This window comes from Cyprinodon tularosa, unplaced genomic scaffold, assembly GCF_016077235.1.
Source record: "Cyprinodon tularosa strain WSP-4 unplaced genomic scaffold, ASM1607723v1 ctg106, whole genome shotgun sequence".
NCBI lineage: Eukaryota > Metazoa > Chordata > Actinopteri > Cyprinodontiformes > Cyprinodontidae > Cyprinodon > Cyprinodon tularosa.
Window position 1 is genome coordinate 2,547,478 of NW_024037849.1, and position 21,885 is coordinate 2,569,362.

At 36.7% G+C, this 21,885-nt stretch overlaps 2 protein-coding genes across 16 annotated transcripts in view; both read left to right on the forward strand.

Annotated features, from left to right (window-relative positions):
- Positions 1–7,530, forward strand: part of lrrc7 (leucine rich repeat containing 7) — a 153,602-nt gene extending 146,072 nt beyond the window's left edge. For 10 of the 15 annotated variants that reach the window (XM_038287285.1, XM_038287294.1, XM_038287250.1 and 7 more), the window contains 2 exons: positions 2,167–2,241; positions 4,524–7,530. In XM_038287285.1, the coding sequence (XP_038143213.1) occupies positions 2,167–2,241; positions 4,524–4,634 (186 nt within the window). In that variant the 3' untranslated portion in view covers positions 4,635–7,530. Of the gene's footprint in view, positions 1–2,166; positions 2,242–4,321 lie in introns of all 15 variants that reach the window. The other 5 variants (XM_038287309.1, XM_038287316.1, XM_038287333.1 and 2 more) reach the window with 5 other exon arrangements.
- A 6,507-nt stretch (positions 7,531–14,037) lies between these two features.
- The window catches only part of LOC119785015 (putative uncharacterized protein DDB_G0290521), a 43,644-nt gene continuing 35,796 nt past the window's right edge, over positions 14,038–21,885 (forward strand). Inside the window, exons 1-3 of the mRNA XM_038287391.1 lie at positions 14,038–14,338; positions 17,611–17,781; positions 20,434–21,190. Coding sequence (XP_038143319.1) covers positions 14,320–14,338; positions 17,611–17,781; positions 20,434–21,190 — 947 coding nt within the window. The 5' untranslated portion in view covers positions 14,038–14,319. The remainder of the gene's footprint in view (positions 14,339–17,610; positions 17,782–20,433; positions 21,191–21,885) is intronic.

The following is a 21,885-nucleotide window of genomic DNA, read 5'->3' on the forward strand; positions in this document are numbered from 1 at the left end:
CACACAGGAAAAGGCTGTAAAGCAAGCTTCGGCAGAACAATATCATAGATGCACAGTCATGGATGAAGATGATCACAGGTTTCAAGCAAAAGGATGATCATACAGATAAAACTCCCGATAGAGCTAACAAACTAAATACATTCGTCAATCGGTTCAGTTCAGGAACAAGCTCAGCATTCTTCTGTCTTACCCACAGTCATCCTGCCCTCTTTGACCCAAAGCTTCTCTGTTATATCAAATATTTCATCTTCCACCCCTGCCATTGACTCCTGCTTCTTTGAGATTTTTCTCAGCCAGATCAGAAGATGGTGCTTCCACCCACGCCTCCCAACTATCTGTCTCTAGAAGTCAAATAAAGAGGAACCTGGAAAGACAGAATTGCAATAAATCACCAGGTCAAGATGGTGCCAGCCCTACAGTAGAGTCCTGATGGCCTTTGCAGAGCAGTTCTGTGGGATTCTACTAGCCTGACCCAGTGGACAGTTCTTCTACCTACTGTACCAATGAAAACTCGTTTTAAAAAGTCCTCAATGAATATAGAGCTGTTGCCCTTGTATTACACATCATGAAGGTCCTGGAGAGACATTGGTTCAACTGAGCAAGCAAGCAGCAATCAAGAACCCTGCAGTATGCTTATCACTGTGAAGTTGGAGTTCAAGATATCATCATAGATCTGCCTCAACAAACCCAATGTCATTTAAACAAGGGAGACAGCACTGTGAGGATCACGTTCTTTGATGTCTTCAGTGCATTTTACACAATTCAACCTGACTTACTTTATTAGAAACTCCATGACTTAGGAGGAGGCATCAACAAATTTTTGCCTGGATCAAAAACTACCCAACAAAAAGACCACAGTTTGTTAGACAGACTAGTCAACTCTCTAATTAAGCAGTCTTTTCTCTGCAGAAATTCTCGGAGGACTAATAGTAATAGTTGGGTGCATCAAAGATGGACAAGAAGCTGAGTACCAGGAACTGGTGAAACACTTTGTGAAACGGTGTGGAAACAATAATCTGTTCCTGGATGTCAACAAAACAAGGGAGATGATTGTAGATTTCAGAAGAAACAAGAACAAGCTGAATCCTACTAACATAATGGGAGAAGTGGAGTTAAGAGAGGAATGTAAATACCTTGGTGTTCACTTGGAAAACAAAATAGACTGGTGACACAACTGTGAAGCTGTCTACAAGAAGAGGGGCTGTTCTAGAGAAGCTAAGGTCATTCAGAGTTTGCAACTAGATGCAACATATTTTCTTTAAGTGTTGTGGAGAGTGCAATCTCTTCTCTTATCATCTTTTGGGGTAACGGTATTAGAGCTAATGACTTAAAAAAGCTCACCAAGTTAATAAAGGAGGCCGGCTCTGTCTAGGAACACTTCTAGGACCAATGGATATATTTTCACAAAGACAAATCCTTCATAAAGTGAAGAACAATATGGACAACAGTGAGCATCCTCTTCATCAGAATTTTAAAGGATAGCAGTGTCTTCAGTCAGAGGCTTTTCCAGATCCGTTGCGAGACAGACCGCTACAGGATGTCCTTCCTGCCTACAACTATCAATAACTATACAATTTCTTTGAAAAATTTCCCATGAGTAACTCTGAGATTAAATTTTGCTTGAAATTACTAAAACTAAAACATGCAGGGCAAGGGTATTTGAACCCACTCTCCTGTATGATTTAGATGTGTCTCTGCTCCAGCAAACCTGCATTCCCTCCTCAGCAGTGACCACAGGCAGCAGGGGCCTGCTAATCAACATTTTATTTAAGTCAGATGTGTGTGGAGGTAGGGAACTACGTAAAACATTGAGGACAGTAGGTGCTGAGGACTGAGTTGGAAAACCACTACTTTAAAACCAGGGTTGGGAACCTCTTCTCTACAAGAAAAAAAAGAAATCCTTTACCTTTGAAAATGCTAACACGGTTCTAAAAAAAAGTATGATATGTGTAATCCTTTTTTTATTCCTTTTCCAATTTATAACCTGCGGTTTATAATTTTTTTTATTTTATTTTTTATTTTGTTTTGGGAGAAATCTTATTTCTGTTTAATAAATCTTTTCGTGTATGGGGTTGGGTTGAATACTGAGATAAGCATGAGAAAGGCAAAGATTCTAAACCATTGTGTCCCTGTGTAGTCCTAACGGTGTATCATTTTGACTTATAGGGTATCTTTGTTACTAGGGTACAGCATGACGGGCCTGCTGCCTCCGCACTGAAGCCTGGAGACAAGATACTACAGGTAACATCCTCCCACTCGTCAGACTACAGTCAGCATCATCCGACCTTTTTCCAATAAGGAGGCAGGGTATTCAGCAGGACATAAAGTATTTTCTAATGTTTCATCCATAGAACAAAATCCTATCAAGTTAGGACTTTAACCAACAAATAAAAAAAATATGTTTTTTTGTATTTTGTAAAATAATTTTGCATTCAATCTTTATACTTCTGTTCATATTACATGTAAAAAGACAAATGCATCATGCTGCTTTATATTCTGCCTCTGTATCATTATCATACAGATATCTGGCATGAGCTTTCTCCCCCTGACTGTTTCATTTTTGTTTTTATCATTAGACTTGTCTGAATAAACAATTGCAATTAGAACTTAAAAACCTTAAAGTTAAGTCTAAAACTTGTTCTAGTTCCTACAATAGAATACACTTCAATCATTTTCGCTTTAAATTAGACTCAAAAGTCAGTGCTCAAATCTGTTTGCTGTCATAAGGCACATTTATTATATTATATATATTATATATATAAACCTTTAAAAGAAAGTAAATGCTGTCTACTATTAAAATTAAAAAAATATATTTGGTTTTTCTATTCAATGATATCTGTATCAGTGGATAATCAGTGGTCTGAGAGCATGACAAAAAAAAAAAAAAGCATGAATTATTTCAAATTTACTTCTAGGACATTGATACAAAATTATAATTTTTAAAACAAAACTATGTTTAGCTTGAATATGTATTTATCAGTTGACAAGGCACATCTTTCTCCTGCTGATGATATTTTAATGCATGGTAGTTGGCTTTTAGTTGCCCCAACCACTGCATGATCATTAAAGCTCAGTGCTTGGAGCAGGTTAAATGACGTGATTATAGGGATAACAACTCCAGCATCCAAAACTTTCACTATGGCCACGAAATGCTCACCTCAAAATTCTATTTAAACTGAAAGATTCTTTTGAACATAGGTGAGGATTTTAGGGAAAGTGTTCCTATAAAATATATGTGCTATTCTAATTGACCAGCTAGTGGCTGTAATTCATATGAAATTCAGAAGAATAATCAGACAAGGATCTGAAGCTCAGTTTGCTCAGGATATCTAAAAATAATGTTTGTCTTGTTTATCTTAATGGGAATCTAATCTACGCTTGGGATCAGATGGGATGCCTTAAGAAGAACCTTCTTTACTGAAAGTGGTAACAAAGTTATGCAAAATGGTAAACTCCCCATTTTACATATCTTTTAGAGTTACAAAATCTAATCCTAATTATCCACAAATAAAAATCTTCTGATTTCAAAATGATAACCAATTATAAAAAAAAACAAAACAAAACACAATGACAGATTTACTTTTTTTTTTTTTTTGATGCAAATGTTACCCTAAAACTATGTTTAAAAAACATGAGCGCTTATAGAGAAAGATATAATTTGGCCATTCTGCTCTTCATACACAACCAAAAATATATAACCTTCTGATGTTTCCTGATCTGTTTTTTAGCCAGCTGAGTGACAGTGTGCAGCAACAATTGGGGAATTGAGAGACCTCCCTCCTCTACTCTTTAAAGAACCGGAAAACATTTTTGTCCAACTAACGAAATTCCCGGACATTCCATTAAAATTTAAAGTTTTAAAAATTTAAACAATAAAAGCTTAGGAAAACTTAATACTGCTAACCAGTACATATGTATGGTGATACCACAAGTAAACGACACTAAATGATTTTCCACCTTATAAATGGTAAAATGTTCTATATAAATATTACCGGTATACAATATTATATCTCAGGATGAAAACTAATTTCTAAATCATTCAAACTAAACTATTAAATACAAATCAGGACAAATATAAGTTCTAATTCCTTGATATTTATGAATATAAATTATAGAAAGTCAAGCCAATTAGACCAGGCCTCTGTGGGGACTCAAGATAAGATGTCAGCCTTTTACAGTGTAAGATTTATCTACAGTAAATTATAATCTTTGTTTTCTCCTCCTCTCTGTTGTCTCTTATCTTCACTCCAAAAGATGTACAGTTTAGCTGGATGAACTCATCTAAAAACCCTTTTTGTCTTTACCCCTTCTCTTTCTACAGCATGACTGTGTAGCTCCTCCTCTTCTCTCTCTTTTCCCCCAACAGTGATGTGTTACTGAGATAATGATGGCAGTGACCCTCCATCCTTCCACAAACACTCACACATTGACATGTGTATGGAAAATCTGCAGAACACATACCTCTATACACGAATGCGAGCACACACACATGCTGTTGACTGTGCTGCGTGTTTGCCTTGCAGGCTAATGGACATAGTTTTTTACACATGGAGCACGAGACAGCCGTCTCCCTGCTGAAGAGTTTCCCTCGGACAGTGGACTTGGTGGTTCTGAGAGACAGCAGCACGCGATAGAAATAGTTTTATAATAAACAGATCCACCTCCCACCTCTACTCATCTCCACTCAACTCTGCTGGAGGCTTGTGGAGCTGACATATGAGCCGCCTTTTTCTTTCTTTTGTAACCTTTTTAAAGGAACACACAGACATATGTTTGCCTATTGCTGGACCAAAGGCAAATACTAGTGCCAAATGTACCATGGGAGACATATCTTCTCATCGTTTCACCGGAGGTCAGGGGCCTGATCGATGGATGGACAGACCATGAGAGGATGCAACACTTTTTGAGTTCCTTCAGGGCTGCTGCAGTTTGGATATTTTGGTTGGTTTTGAATGAGAAAGTTATTTCATCAGCTAATCAGATTTCCATTTTTTCTGTTTTTGCCAAGTCAGTTTAAAGGATTTTTTTTTAACCTTTTCTTTTTTTCCCCCTTGCTATGTATTGGTTGAAAATGAATGTGTAGCATCACGTTTATTGCCTTGTTCTTAATTGTTATGTCTTCTCCCATTAACGTTTTTTTTTTTTATTATTATTATTATTTTATTTACTTTGTTCTTTGTTATTATCTTTTTTTTTGTCTCATATTGTGTTGTGCCAACTAATTTCGCCTCCAATGTACAGATAACATTTTGCCTTTTTGTACATATATAAAGATCTGGCTTTCATGAGTTGCACTCTTAATTGGACCCTGGCAGAAAGCTCTAAAAGCTTATGATTAATATAACTGTATTAAGCTCTATTCTATTTTTTTTCCTGTTATTGCACAGGGATAATTTCTATATAGCTTTTTTTTCCAAAGCACACCACTATTTCAACTGTAATAGAAAACCCTTTTCATAAAATATCATTGCTGATATTTTTTCTGTTGAAACACTTTTGCTAGCTGTGTTGAAAAGAGCTAAAAGCAATATTTTTAATGCTCAGCCCACTGAGCTTTTGCAGCTGAGCCAACCTTGTCCTCTAGTGCCATCTACTGTACAATTCATGCTAATGTTTACACTCATACTGCCATTCACTTAACAAATACCCTGTGCCCCTGCACTCCTATAGTACATTTGTACGCCCTGTGCACTGCTGCATTACAGCACCCAATTTGTATCTTAGGCTCATCACAGAAGACAAATTATTATTCCTTTACAGCAGTGAAGGCAACTGTGCTGATGTTTGAAAGGAAAGTCCTGTCTTCTTCCATCTCCAGAATAAAAAAAAAATGTTTTTGAGAAGTAAAAATTATAGATAATTGTGTGAACTGTTTGTTCACACAGGTTCAGAATAACAGAGATACATTTTACATTGGCCTGGATTAGACTTAAACTTAAATCTGGATTCAGTGCTAAGCTTGTTAGCTGAACTATATCTCAAAGGGTTTGTTGTTACAGTGCCTTCACAAAAGTATTCCTACCCCTTAAACGTTTCCATATTTAACGTTACAACCACAAACTTCCTTATAGATTAGAAGAATTGTACTTGATAGACTAAGTTTCCAGCCCTGAAGAAAGCGTTGTAGATTTTTTGTAAATGAAAAATATTTGAAAAAACTTTGTATCATATTTCTTCAGTACATAACTTTTTGTAAACCTATCCTAAAATCCTTCTAATATTGAAGATGGTGGTTGTAATGTGGACAAAATGTGAAACTACAAGGGGTGTGGATATTTGAAATGCACAGTATACTTCAATTTTCACTCAAACATGTGTTGCCCAAAGTGTGACATTTAAGATTTAGAGAAAAAAACGGAAAGGATAAGAAGCAAAATGTGTTTTGGAGAACTTGATGTTGGAAATTTTTGGCCAAAGAGTGGTGGTCATATTTACAGAGTTATATTGATATGACAAATATAACAATAAAAAAATATATTATGTTTTATGCCTTATGGTAATATTTTTATCAACTGCATATTTCACCTTACTTACCTGTGCCCCATTTTGTGTCAATTTCCCTCTAAGAAACTTCACACTTTCATAAGGACACAACATGGCACAGTTTAAATATTGTGGTTGAGAGATTGAACCCTATTTAAAGTTTGAAATATTGAAAATTATTATGTGAAAAGAGACAAATGTTTGATAATATAATTATTTTTTACTCTATGTTTCAGGTAATTCTTTCTAAATACATTGATATATCTTAGCTTTGCTCAAAAATTGTGATATTTTGTAAAGACACTTGTATCAAAGATATGGACTGAAGTACACACAATGTGACTTGAAGACCTACACATGTACTATCCAAAACTTGTATAAAAAATTGTATTTCTACTGTAATTGTGAATTTGTGTTATAAAAATACATAATATATATATGTATATGAAAATAAAGAAACACCCATTTTCTATGTGTTTAGATGATATAAGAGATGAACAAATGAAGACAGTTTTACTGTATATAAACTGTGAATGAAATATAATTTAAAATTACTCATATTAATTGTGAATGTACTCATGCTTTCTGCAGTACTTAACACGTACCCAACTTGAATGCTGCTTCTTCTGTAGTGTGACAATGTACTTTGACCTCCGAGGTGAGAAATACTGTCAAGTTATAAGTTGGACAAATTTTAGTGACGATCTTACAGAACTATTTATTTATTTATTTATTTGCACATGCAAGTTGAAATCCTTCCAGTTTTAAGTTTGAGTATCAATGCGAGAAGAAATGCAATTGCTAAAGTATATATAATATATATCATGTGTTTAGAATGCATTTTGCAGACACTACCTGTACATACTATTTAAGATACAGTTTTTACAAAAAAAATTATATGTATAAAACAGAAAAAATGCTGTGCAGCGATTATACTGAAGCCATTTTGGGCTTCAGGACATACCATTTTTTCAATATATAAGAAGTGTTTTGAATAATGTACTAAAGTCTCTATTGTACAAATAATAAAAATGTCAATATTGGTAATGTTTGGTTCTTATGGTGCATTGCCTTCTTTGTTTTATGGAGCACAGATGTTCAGAATCTCTCTGTTCACGTTTTGATTTTAAAAAATAAAGTGAGGAAGGTCAAAAGAGAATAGAAAAGGAGGCATAGATTAAAAAGAGCTGATTCAGAGATATAACTAGATAAAAGATGATAAAGTAAAAGGTGAATATTAGTTAATGAAAGGCAGGGATATACATGGTAAATGACATTTGAGAAAATAAATACTAAGCAGAGGGTGATAAAGACAGGAAGAAAGTAAATTATATAAGCACAAAATCCTGAAATAAAACAGAATAAAGAGGATAAGATTTCCTTTGCTGTGGATTTTACTTGAACAGATGCTCCTTTGTCTATCACTCCATTAGTTTAACAACCTGGAAACTTCTTTATCCCTTCTGATCCATCCGTCTTAGCCTTTCTTGACAGTTATCTGAGCTGTGGATCAGAAAGGGACAGTTCATCCCCCTGCATCAGAAACAGTCCCTGAAGGGACAGACCAGTCAGTTCAAAATTGTGCATCTATATTTTTATATATCACACCAAAACCAAAAGAATGTTTATTAAAGTTCCACATTGGGATAATTGCTTATTTACTGCTTTCAATTTTAGAGTAATACTTAAAGACAAATATCTAATACTCAGGGACAGTCTGGCTTGCTACTTTTAAGTTGGCTGTACTAAAACCTTACCTTTGTAGGGATCCAGATCTGCTTATGTTTTAATGGGAATTCCATGGAATTGCTATCAGCATCAAGCTTCATGATGCAGAACTTTTATACAAGCTTGTAGCACTGCAAGAAGGTCCTGGGTTCAATTCCTAACCCAGGGTATTTCTACATGAAGTTTTTGTGTACTCCCCATCCATTTCTGGGTTCTTTTCGGGTACTCCAGTTTCCTCCCACAGTCCAACAAACATGTATAATGGACTGGCAACCTGTCCAGGGTGTACTCTGCATTTTGCATATAGAGTGCTGGACATAAGCATTAGCCCCACTGCAACCCTGACATATGAAGTGGGAGATGATTGATGGATGTTATCAGTGTTCAATATCTTATCTTCAGACAATGTAAATATAATTTGTTAAATTATATGTACCTATTTCCAAATGAAATGTACAAGGTAGGGTGTTTTCTCCATAACTTCAATCAGCCTGACCCTTTTGTTAAGGAATTATGAGTCACTCGTCTTTACAATTTAGCCTTAGTTCACTGTTGGTTTGTTAACATTAATTTATACAAAGCTCTCTTAAGAACCATTGATAAACTGATTAATGACTAAACTCTCACTAAACCTTGCAAGAGCTTTTTTTGGGTACTTTTTTGTGAGACATTTGATTGTTTTTATGAAATGTTTCTCTTTTGATGGACTTTTTTGGTCAAAGTGTTGGGTGTCAGACAAAAGTCCTCTCCTTGACTATAGAATACTTTGTTTTCCAGGGATCGTAATAGGTGGCAAAATGGCTGCAAGGTGTCCCGGTCTCACGTCTGCAGAGCAAGCTCAAAACCTCACCCCATCCACCACTGGATAAAGGATCTCTTTCCATCAGTTACAGGGAGAGAGCATTAGTTGCATAAACAAGCAAAGTTAACTATGGGTGAGCTGTTAAGATTTACAACTCATGAGAGTAACTCTATTATACACTCCATAAAATGGGCTTTATGGGGTAGTGGCAAAAAGGAAAACATTTGTTGAGTAACGAGTCCTGGTTAAAGTTCTCAGCCATTTAGGTGATGGTAATGGATAGCAGTTACGTTTCCATGCTATGATAATTTGGTCCTTTTTCAGAAACGTTGAAAGTTGGAAAGATGGATGGAGCTAAAAAGGGTCATTCTTTGGCAGAAAATCTACAGAAGAACGGAAAATGAGCAGGTCCTTAACCATCCAATAGGACAAAAACCCTAAAAACCCAACCAGAACTTCACCATACTTAACATAAGAAGGGCTGTAACTTTCCATTTAAACCCCTTCAAAAGCTGCAAGTACTTGCAGATACTCTCTTTTCCCCTTTACTGAATATGTCAAAATCCTATTTTTTAAATATATATTTTCTGACTTGTACCATTCCCCAGTGCTCCCCTGGCATCAATGCTGTCCATAGAACAACTCTCACTCTGAGACAGGCTGACAATGAACAATAGAGTTAACCATTATGCACAAACACACACACACACCTACTCACACCCACGTATAATCTGAATGGTGTCCTTTTGTTCCAGTTCCCCTTTAGTCTGTCTTTTACACACTAGCTTTAAACAGAAATGGTACTTCTGTATTCCAAATAACCAACCCACTTATATAATGATGCATGTATTTCTACCCACTCTAATGGTAGAATAAGTGTGTAAGTGTGTGAAAAACAGAAAGGGAAATTTTGTTCACCCACCAAAGCAGTCAATAAACTCTTGTGACTGGATCAATAACAATACCAGAGACTATGACCTGCATTCAACTGCAGCCTTTATATGTGTGGCTGGCTCATGATAGACATAACTAAATATGCCTTGCATACAGGATCTTAAATCTTGTAGTTTTGATCTCTTTTAATTCCTTTAATTCTACAGTTAGAACTGTAGTTCAATTGTTAGTGGTGGTTTACCAATCTATGTGCTAGTTAAAATGCTACTTTTACATTAGAAGAAAATACATAGAAGAATACATAGTGGTCAATTGCAGCTCCAAGACCACAGGTTGCAGACCCCTGGGCTACATTATAGCAGAGGTCAAGTTTTCACTTTGTGTTTTTAGTAAAACTTTTATTTATGTAATCCTGTGTATTCTAAGCCATTAGTTTCAGTTCCATTTAGTGTCAGATATATAAGTTATTTTCTAAATAAAAAAAATATAAACACAACCATTTTGGTTTTGCTCCTGTATTTTTTAGATGAACTCATAGATCTAAAATGGCTCTAAGATGGCTTATGATGGAGAAATGAACATTCAGCACAGGTCTGATTGACATTCCTGCTCCCAGCAACATATGTGCTATTGTGCTGTGTGATAGCACACTTTCCTTTTTGATAAAGCTTATAGTTAGAGTGGCTCAGGTTATCCTGAGCTATCTCTATAGTTATGCTGCTACAGGCTTAGACTTCTGGAGGAAAAAAGGACACGTATTTCCTAATTTTGCTTCATTCTATCTCTATTCTTCCACTCTGCTGAATCTGTTAGTTTAATCTCAAATGTTATGCTCTCTCTGCCTTTTCTCATAGTAGCTTCACCTCATCAGAGTAATATCAGCTGTGCTGCTGCCATCAACATCCTTGTTTATAGATGTTGAGGATTGGCCTCTTTTTCCAGTGTAGTCCTGTTTCTCTGACTGTGACTGGCTGGATGTACTCTCTTCATCCTTTAAAATGGTAGTTGTCTCAGAGCTCGTCTGCCTGGTTGTGTGTTTTCAGGATGGGGCCGCCTTTTACAGTTGCTTTTTATATCTCTGCTTTTGTCTCCTTGAACCCCAGTTGGCCTCGGCAGATGGGCGCTCGCCGTTCACACTAAGCCTGGTTCTGCTGGAGGTTTGTTCTTGTTAAAAGGGAGTTTTTCCTCTCCACAGTCACTACAAGCGTGCTTAGTGTGAGGGATTGCATCGGAGTCAATGAGTCGATGCGATCAACTGGTTTTCCTTAGATAGAAAACTTTGAATCCTGTATGATCTGGTGAACTGTAAAGTGCCTTGAGATGACATGTGTTGTGAATTGACGCTATAGAAATAAACTGAATGGAACTGAATTGATAAAACTGCACCTTTCACAGTGGCCTTTTATCCATGGTACCTAATCAGCATCTTGATATGGCACACTTGTGAGGTGGGATGGATTATCTCAGCAAAGGAGAAGTGCTCACTATCACAGCTTTAGACTGCTTTGTGAACAATATATGAGGAAAATGGTTATATTGTGTGTGTGGAAAAAGTTTTAGATCTTTGGATTCATATGATAAAAAAATGGGAGCAAAACCCAAAGTGTTGTGTTTATATTTTTGTTTAGTGTAGTTATATTTAACCACTCTCTGCTGCCCCCTTTTGACACTTTCCTTTCCCCTAGCTCCCTTCTAGCAATTCTGTCCGCACCTGCTCCCAAGCAGTTGATTACTACCTTCTTTGCTCTGTTTGCCACATATATGCTTCCTCTGCAATTACTCATTACTGGATTATCTTCATTCCCTCATGAATTTTGTGTTGCCCTCTGTTCTGGTTCCTGTTTTTCCTGGTTTGGTATTTCTGTATTTATGCTTCTGTTGCCACCAACCTCATCATTAAATCTGAAACCATCTTTGCCTCCATCTCTGCATTTAGGTCCTCTACAAATCTCCTCCCTTGTTGACCCATCCATCCATCTGGTGCCTATCTCCAAAAGTCTATGGGTAAAAGGTGGGGTACACAAAAGACAGATCACCAGTCTGTTTCCGCGCAACACAGACACATAGAGACATACAACCATGCACACAGACACTCACACCTAAGGACAATTTAGAGACACAAATCAACCTAAGTCATGGTTCAAGACCGTGGGAAGGTGACCTGGAGAGAACTTTCACTCGCACAGGCGGAACTCCATGTAGACAGAGGCGTAGCCAGAAAATTATTATAAGAGTGGCCAGGTAATAACCAATGTAGAGATAGGGGTGGCCAAAAGTGGATAGGCGCCAGAACCTCAGGGTCAATCTACACTGTTCTCAATAAAGACAAACTACACTTTCCTACAGCCCTTGTTGACAAATAGATGCATATATTTAAACAATCACGCTTTCTAGGTAAATGGTATAGTGGATAAAAATTCTTTCAGGTTTGAGTTCTGGGGCGAACATCTTTTCCATCGTCATTACTTACCTACTTTTATCAATAATTATTCTGCATAAAATTGATATTTACAAGTACTAATATCTACATAAATTATTTATTTATCAATGACTTCATGGCAGACTCCTAGATGACCTACAGAGATGCATCATTTTCTCTTTATATAACACAAAATCTAGTTCTGAAAATAGCACGAATTCTGTACTTATCGTCTTTAATGTTAGTATATTGGTGTGCATAAACAACTGCAATGTTTTTGTTGTAAAGTCATTATTAATATATGAAAAATTAAAATTGAATATTCCATTTAAGAGTATTACTGCTGTCACCATCTGTGTAAGAGGTAAAAAAAAAAATCATAGGAGTGGCCACAGGGGTGGCCAATGATTGTCTAAGGTTGGCCATGGCCACACCTAGCCCCCCATCTAGCTCCACCCTTTTATGTAGAGAGACCCTTGGTCAGGAATCAAATCCAGGTAAAGGCAAAATTGCTACACACTGCGACACCATAAATAAGAAATGTATTGAAATGTTTAACATTAAATGTGTTCCATGTAATGCACAGAAATACTCTATATATCTCTAACAAAGTTGATACTTGTTCATACGTGCTTTGGGGAATTCTATACTTGTCCTTTGCCATTTATAGGATAATCTAAGTATTATAGTAGCAAGTTTATTTCAGTTTTACTCAAAAGTCAAAATGAGATACTGGTTTGAAAATATAATCATTGGGATAATTATTAAAGTTAATTATGCGCAATTAGATTGATTAAGAAACTTTGATAAAAATGTGTGCATATTTTGTGAAACCTGAAGTATACAAGTAGGTCATTCAAACCAACGCTTAGTTTTCTGTGATGTTCTTGGTTTTATTTATACATTTGAGAGAAAAATAAATATAACTGAAATGAACTGAACATACTGAACAAACATCTGACTAATGAAAATAATCACTGTATTAATGTAAATATTCAAATAGATATTTTGTCAAAAAGGGTAAACATTCCCTTTACAAATAATAAGATTTACTGAGTGTGATTTATGGTATTAGACTTTAAAGCATTTCATTTTTGACACAAAATTACCAAATGAATAGGAAAAATTTTTTTTGCACACATACAAAGAAGGTGTATAAACTTTGTTGCGACAATCCAGTCGACATGCTGTGGCTAGATGTTGGATTTAATCTAATCACACTACACATTTTCATTACCTCTAAACCCACGCGGGAATGAACATGCCTAGGCTGCTGCTGGGATTACACCTGTAACATTTCAATTTGACCAACTTTGCCTTTTTCGCCCATTCAACATAAATCCATACAACCTTTGCTTTGCATGAACCAAAGACAATTGGGACACGGAAGGCAGCTTTCTGAGCCTTTCTCTAATGCAGCTAAGAGTCAGATATATCAGTAAAACCCAAATCTTTTTTCCTCTGAGTGGATTAGGTGTGGATTCAGCACACCCTGGAATAGACCGGGCGTTTATCTACAGCGCACAATATAGCTGTTTATCATCACAATAAGACACACAAGCTCCTTATAAAGAGCCTCTTCAACAGTGTTCAGTGACGAGTGTGTGTTTATCCCACGGGAAACCGGTTGGACCACGTTAAGACACCTGAGTGAAGAAATGGAGAACTAGTTTGACCGAACAGACCGACTTAAAGTGAAAGACGCAAAACACCAAACAGGCGTAACCAGTAGGACTCTGCGGGTACTAAGTTCAGGCGTAAAAGTAAACGCTTGACTACATCCGTGTTTTGTCGTTGTTGTTTTCTTTTTGTTTGCTTGTTTTTTTTTTTTTTACTTATTAAACGGCCAATTGTTGCTGGCTGTTGCGGCGACGGTTCGGTGTCCCATTTTGGAGGAAGGCAGCGGCAGGACGCGCACATCTGTCACAAAAAAAAAAAAAAAACACGCACCAACACTAACCCAAGCTGTCCGAGCAGGGCTGCGTCGGTCACCATGCCTGTGCGACAGAAAGGTAACTATCCGCTCCTCTTATTTTCTTTCAGCTGTAGAAGGGGAGTAAAGTTGACCATTTAAACGCATATAGACGCACGGAAATGTTGAGCTGAATCTCGGGAGCGTGAACTTTAGTGAATTCCTCGCTGTTCTTTGGTTAATTGGTCAAAAGGCATGAGGCAAACTGCTGCTTTGAATGCAAGGCACTTGTTATCAATGTTATCTACACAGTAAGTTCGCACTAGTCGCAAAGTGAAAGTGGTTTTGCATAGTGCGATAACTTGCAGATAAATACTGTAGGTCGTTGAGCTTTATCCGACTAAGCTGCAATTTCACGATTTTATTTCAGTAATTTGGTTTATGAGTCAAACAGATATTTACATATAGAGATAACTCTGAACAAATAAGCTATAATAATGGCAAATGTTAAACTTGCAGCACATTTAAAATCTAAAATAAATAAAAGTAAAATATACAATTTAAGAAAATAAGTATTTCGTAATGCTATGATCATATGATGACTGCCTGCAGGAGTCAGTGACAGCCTAAGGGCAGTGAGGTGGCAGGCAGTAAGAGCTCTCTACCTAGATTTTAGGGAAAAGTGCACATATTTCATGTGAAGCAAACCACTTTAAGATTTTGGTAGAGGAACTGCAGGGCATGGGGTGTAACTGTTGCAATCCATGTTTAAAGCCCTTTTAGAATTAAAGACATAATCAGAAAAATCTTAGGCTAAGGAGGACATAAACAGGAGTTTTGTTTGATGGTCTGGCATCACCATTTTTAGATGCATTTTACCTAATAATCGAATCCAAATAAAAGTGCACACTGGACCAAACCTCCAGCCTGCTGTTATAGGCTTCCACTGCCAATGATAATTTTGAAGGTTGTTAGCCTGATAAACCAGACTAAATGTGAGGTTAAATGTGTAATTTAGTCTGGCCCCGATGAATGACAACAATTGGGAGATTGTAAATGAGAACAATCCGTTGTCTTTCAAACTATTGCCGTTTCTCAATTCACTAGAACGCGAGTACAGTTCGGTGTTCTCACCGAGTATGTTCTTGAGAAGAACACAGGAAAGTATGGACTTGGTGAGAACAGGATCACGCAGCATAAATCAGGGTAAATTGGAACAGAAGCATACTCATGACGTCACCACATGCCCGGCTTGTCTAGAGCTGCATTTTACCTCTTGTTATTAATAGTTTCTAGAAAATAATAGATTATTACTTTTTTTCATTAAGTGGGGGAATAATAATAAACACAGTCAGATAATCACAAATCAAATAAACATTTTGCCAAATAAAACAAAACAAAATCACCGTCAGGGCCAGTGGTCCTTCACACACAGCTATGCTGAGAGAGGGCGCTGCAGACGGGCTACGGTTTTCCCTGGCTGCCGTTAGCTTTGGAGCTCAGCTGGTTGCCGCGGTACTCTCAACTTCTTAAATCTTTTTTTTAATTACGCGTTAAATCGGTAAATGGACCATATAGTGACGCTTTAAAGTATAATATTCTCGCCTCAAATTATTTTAAAACGTACTTTTATTGAACAACAGCAACAGAAAAGGGAACTTTTTACTTTCAATGGAGCGCTCCATTGAGAGCTGCTGCTGCTGCAGTGCATGCTGGGACAGCTGTCAATCTCAAGAACGGACAAGTCTGCTCTGATGCATACTCGATAAAGAGGGCAAGGTGAGAACAACATTCAGGGATTTGGTGCGTTCTCGGTTTGGTGTTCTCGACAATTGTCACGAGAACACAAGAATGCTCAAGAACGCATATTGAGAAACGGCATATGTCTGTGCCTATTGGCTAACAATCTGACCAATGAGCACAACCAAATGTGATGTAGTAAGCGCGACAGAAAGCTGGTGGGGGAGTGTAAACAAACAGCTTGTCTGTAAAACGGCGAATACGTCCTTCATAAAAATGAATGACCGTAGAGCCTCTCACTGCTCACGTTTCAACGAAAACCCAAAGTCTAATCCTTCCAAAACTGATTCCAAAGCTGAGTCAAACGAGAACTGTTCAATCGTTGTTGCCATCTTCCTTGTTGGGCTTTCTCCAGCGTCGCACAGCTTTGTTGTCACGCCCTCAAAACATCCCCTGCTTTACATTCAGAAATTCAAAACACATATCTGCGTTGTGATTGGCCCGCCAGTTCTAGGGCCTGGGGCCTTGATCGAGGCTAGACCACTCGCAGGCAAAAATGATTTTGGGCAGGTGGGGCTAGTTTACTAGGCTAGGAAGTTGTACCTTCTGCTAATGTTTGCCCACTGTATTTTATTATATACATTTATATATATGCTAATTAAGTTTTTTGGCATGGCTTGGCAACTACCAACTTTACCAAAAGTTTCAATACTTGATTTAATGAACAGGCTATCACTGACCTAAATCCCCCAACCCTCTAATAACCAAAACCCTGATTGTGAGAAAGACACCAAAGACAGTAAACGCATGAGTTCAAAGCAACTACTAAAGCCTCTATTGCAAATGTCATTAATACCATACCTACAAAAGTGATGTGCTTGCTTACAACAGTTTGTTTGTTGTTTTTTTACTGATTATAAAGATTTTATAATTGTTTCTGAGAAAAGATTCTTGATTTCATTTTTACTGTGTGCAAAAATTCAGAAAGTTACAGCAAATAAAGGCTTGAAAATATATTTTCTTTTTGTGTTGAGAATCTTTGTGAATTTTATTTTTAAATTTTACCTATAATTACTGAATTAAATGTTACTGTATTATAAAGCTGTTATGCACCATCTTATTACCCCAGATTCATGTTCACACACTTGTAGGATTATTTAAGCTTGATTAACTGTTCACAGAAACTGTTCACAGGCAGCAAAAGATACGAAAACAGGCCTGAATAGAAATTTCAGTAACAAAAAATGGGGTGAAAAAGCTAAATTGCAATTTTATGTGAGGCCCCTTATAAGTCTATTTTAAAGTAGTCAATCTACTATAAAAATCTGTTTAAATTAAACAATTTCAAAATGAAAACAGATCTTTAAATAAACCAGTGGGAAAAGGCTTTTATTTTTATTTTATAAAAATTATGACAGTATAACTGCATTGTTGGGACCAGGTGCTTTTACTTTCTCTTGAGTTATTTATCCTTGGGTGACCACCACTAGCTCTTAAACTGTTGTAATCCCCAGTTTTATAAAGGCTTTGTTTCAAAGTAAATAATCTCTTTACCCTAAAATGAAATAATAAAACTTTTTTTCTTTATTTTTTTGTGTTTTTTTTTTTACATGTTTCATGTATTCTTTAAAGATGCTCAGAGGGCCCTGGAGCTGCTCCAACAGTACCGAGTAAAACTGAACCAGAGACAGCAAAATCAGAGTCAGAGCAAACAGGCTTCCATGGAGGAGGACCAGCAGCTGCAGCAATCTTTAGACAGAGTCATCAATATCTTCCAAAGTCAGCTCTTCAGTGCTCTACTTGGTAAGGTCACTTGATATTCATACTTTAAACCCCCTTTTTTTTTTTTTCTTTTAAAGAATTTTTAGTCTTGAACTCAACCTTTAAAATATTAAGATACATTTACATGTTTAAATGGGAAATATTAGTATTTTCCTGATAAATATTTGAACCATCCTTATTTTGCATTTAATAGGGTTTGTTGATATACAAAAAGGGTGCTAACACGATTTGGATGGTTTATCAACATTTGAATCCAAAACTCTCTTTGGCTCACTATTTCCCCAAATAAATGAAACTATTAGAATGATACTACAGTTTTGTTTGTATTTTAGTAAAGCTTATTTACTATATGACTGGTGACATCAGGGTGATTTTCCTTTTAGATTAATCATGAATTTCTCTGCTGTAAATGGGTGCACATTCACTCTTAAACTGCTTAGACTTTTAGAGAATTTACTAGAAGAACAATCTTGTTTTTTTTAGCTGTCTCTGAAACTTTTAAAATGAAGAATGTGCATAGCATGGTCTTGTCATGCAAAAAGGCTGGACCCACCTAGCAAAGGCATCTGTGTTTCCTTTACCAAAAAGTACCAAACCTCTTTGTGTGCATGTCTCTGAACAGGGTCTGCTGAAACTGTTTTTGTTACTCACTTTCTCTGATATTTCACTTATTTTCTTTGTGGTGTTAAAGTTGCAAGGGTATGGTTTGCTTTTAATCTAGTTAGATGGTAGCCTTATGAGGAGTGGCTGACTATGATTATATTCACACTGCAGCCTGAAGTGTCCCAAATCTGATTATTTTTCCCATAATGGACCAGTATCAAATCTTTTCATAACAATCTGAAAAACATTTTTTATGTGTTTTAGGATCATCTATCTTTTTAATCAAGACAGTTAATTCATAATAACAAAATAGATTGTTTAAGAGTATGAAATTAATTTAGGTTGGGAAGTAATTGTGCTAGAAAGGTTAAAAATGAAAAAAAAAAATGGGGAGACTGACCTGGGGCCTATGTAAAGAATGCAAAGCATTAATTCATAAACTTTAAAACTTTGTCTGTGGTTTCTCATTGATGTATACTGACACTAAATATACCTTTTACGCATCCTGTAAGGATGCTCCTTACTCCATCAGTCTTTGGATGAAAAGTTGGTACTTAATAATGTAACCACATCACTGGGAAAGTGAGAGACATGTAGGAAAAACAACCGGACGCCTACATTCTCATTCCCCAAGGCAATCTGGAGAGAAAAATGAACCCACCCAACATGAATCTTAGAGGAAGCTGGAGTACCTTGAATGAATCAATGACTATAAACAGAGAACAGGCTAACTGTGTGTGTAGAAATTCTGGGATTCATAATTTGAAACCCCTGGTTCAGTTTCTATAAACCACAGGTGTATCGCTTTGTTCTTCACTCCTCTTTGTTGTCTTCTATCTGTTTTCTAGCTATAAAATTTAGCAGACCTTTTCCATGGGAATTGTTTTGCTGACATGGGTTGTGTCTAAATTTATTACTTAAATGCCATTGAGCTATGTGTGAATATGGAGTGGAATTAAAACTTACCCCTGTAACACTCTGTTATTAGATTTTATAAGATTCATGCCATGTGTGCTAACATGAAAGTATGCAAAGACATTTTTCAGAAACTTCTGTTGCAGTGTTCATCTGTTGACACAAGAGGGCCTTGTTGCACGTTCTATGTCTGTTTACAGTAGAAGTGTAATTAAAAAAAGGGTGAGGTTTTTAGACACACGGTTTGGTTGATCTGCATCACAGTTCTGTCTCATACAATTTTTGAGATCAACATGTTGTATTTATACAGATATGCAAAAGTATTTCAACCACAGAATTTATAAATAGAAATATCCAGATACATAATTTATTTCTTAATAATCAGTTTTACTGCTTTCGAGGTCTAGATAATAACATTTAGACTTTGATCCCTTATTTGTTTTGCATTTCTCACGTGGAAGCTCTTTTCACAATGATTTTAATTGAGTATTGTGGCTATTTCTGGGCCCTCACTGCCTATTAGTGAGTACAGAATGAGCTAACTGTGAGGCAGGAGGAGCAATAGCAGAAATCACCTGCAGGAATGGAACATAATAGAGAACTATCAATGAGAAATCTGTGAAGATTCTCAATCATCCAGGTCATGGACAACCTTGCAAGGTTCCGTCCTAGCAACCGGATGCAAAGTTTTCCAGAAGACATTTAGCCTCTCATCCAAAAGGCTTCTTCACTTCTAACTAGTGTTGGGAGCACTGAGATTCATATACTGTAGATGTAACAAAGAATTAGTGGGAACAAACGGTGGCTCTGATCCCTCCTACTGGATGACAATGACAACCATGACCATGGCTAAATCTGACAGAGTACAGCATGAAAACAGAGGCTTGTAGAAGTAGCATTGAAGATAAGGAAATCATATCAGCTTGAAGAAAAGTATCTGAATGATAATTGTTAAATTAAAGTTCAATTATTAGTTGTTATCTGGCTTTAAATGTGTCTATGTCATAAGAAGAGAATACAGCATGTTTTCCTTTGTATCCAGCATGAGATAATACCAGCATGTTTATTAATACTAATAGTGCTCATTAGATTGTCTTCTCATAAACGGATGCACTCATTCTTTTGTAGAAACTCACAGCTCTAATCTTTCCATAGATATCCAGGAGTACTATGAGCTGACAATCCTGCAGGACAGCCAAGGTTCTGTCGACACTCCTGAGAAACTCCCAGCTTCCTGCAGCCTTCCAACAGAGAAATCATCACAACAGCAAAAGTCCCCCAGCCCTTCGATCCCCTCTGCTTCTGGAGAACAACCCCAACTCACTAAGCCAGAGTCTATTAAATCCCCCATCACACCTCAACCAACTGGACAACCTACAAAATCAAAAGTCAAGTGCCGTGCTCCCCCTCCACCCATCCATACTGGAAACCCCAAATTTGTCGAAGGAGTTATTTCCAAACCCTCTTCACCTTATGATGCCAATACTTCCAGTGTTACTGCCAGCGCTGTAGAAAGTCCCAGTGACCCCACTAAAACATCACAGAATGGAACCAACCAACATGTCACTGTCACAAAGTCAGAGAATACAACAAACCCACAAAACCTTCCTGCCCCTAAAGACCTGAATCTGGTGACTGTTTCTGCCCTTGTCTCTAGCACCATCCAAGGTCTTGTGTCACCAACCACTCCAGACAAAGCTACTCCTACAAGCACCACTTCAACAACCAGTCCAGGAGAAGGTACAGTCGCAGGAACTGGCAATACTGCAGCTGTTTCTAGTGGCAGAGATCAAGGAATAAGCAAAGACAGTTCGAGTAAAAGTCCAACGAGTCCCAACAATGGAAAAGGCCCATTTGAGAGCAAAAGCCCCACAAGTCCTTTGGCAAATATAAGCAAAGGATCTCATTTTAGGTATGTGCACATATTTTCCTTGCTATAAGCTTTGGAAATAACAGGTCTGTTTGTCAGTTTTATTTACAAACTATATTGCAGTTATGGAAGACATTCAATGCAAACACAATATCCAGAGAATAATAAAACAATAGTTTAGCAATAACTCTCATGAATGTCATTTCTGAGGCTCATATCCTCTTGGTGATTGTTCTGGCAAATTAGTACACTTATAAAAATATAAATATATATATATGTTTATTTATATATATAAATTAAATATTAATATTGGAAGAGATATTTAATTTGATTTGCTTATTTAGGATTATGTAGGTTTTATAAATAGTTGTGACTTGGGCATGACTTGGAACCTGCACCTCTTGGGACTTTACTCAAGACTAGGTTAAAAAACCTTGATAATTACTTGACAAAACAATGAGTTATTTCCAACTCGGTGGAAATAAGTCAGGTTCTCTGAAGGTTCTCTTTTCTATGTGCCTGTTCTCATTTTCTATTGTAGTATCAAGATTTGGCTTCCTTCAAATAGGTTTGATCTTGCACTTTGTAATATTTGCAATCTTTCAGGTGCAACACAGCATGTGAAATCATATGGGAACCATATCAAGGCAGCAATTCCTTTGAGTTAATGCTATCAGCAGTTATTTCAGAGATTCACACAATTACAATGACCCTGAATAAAATAATTATATGCTTAA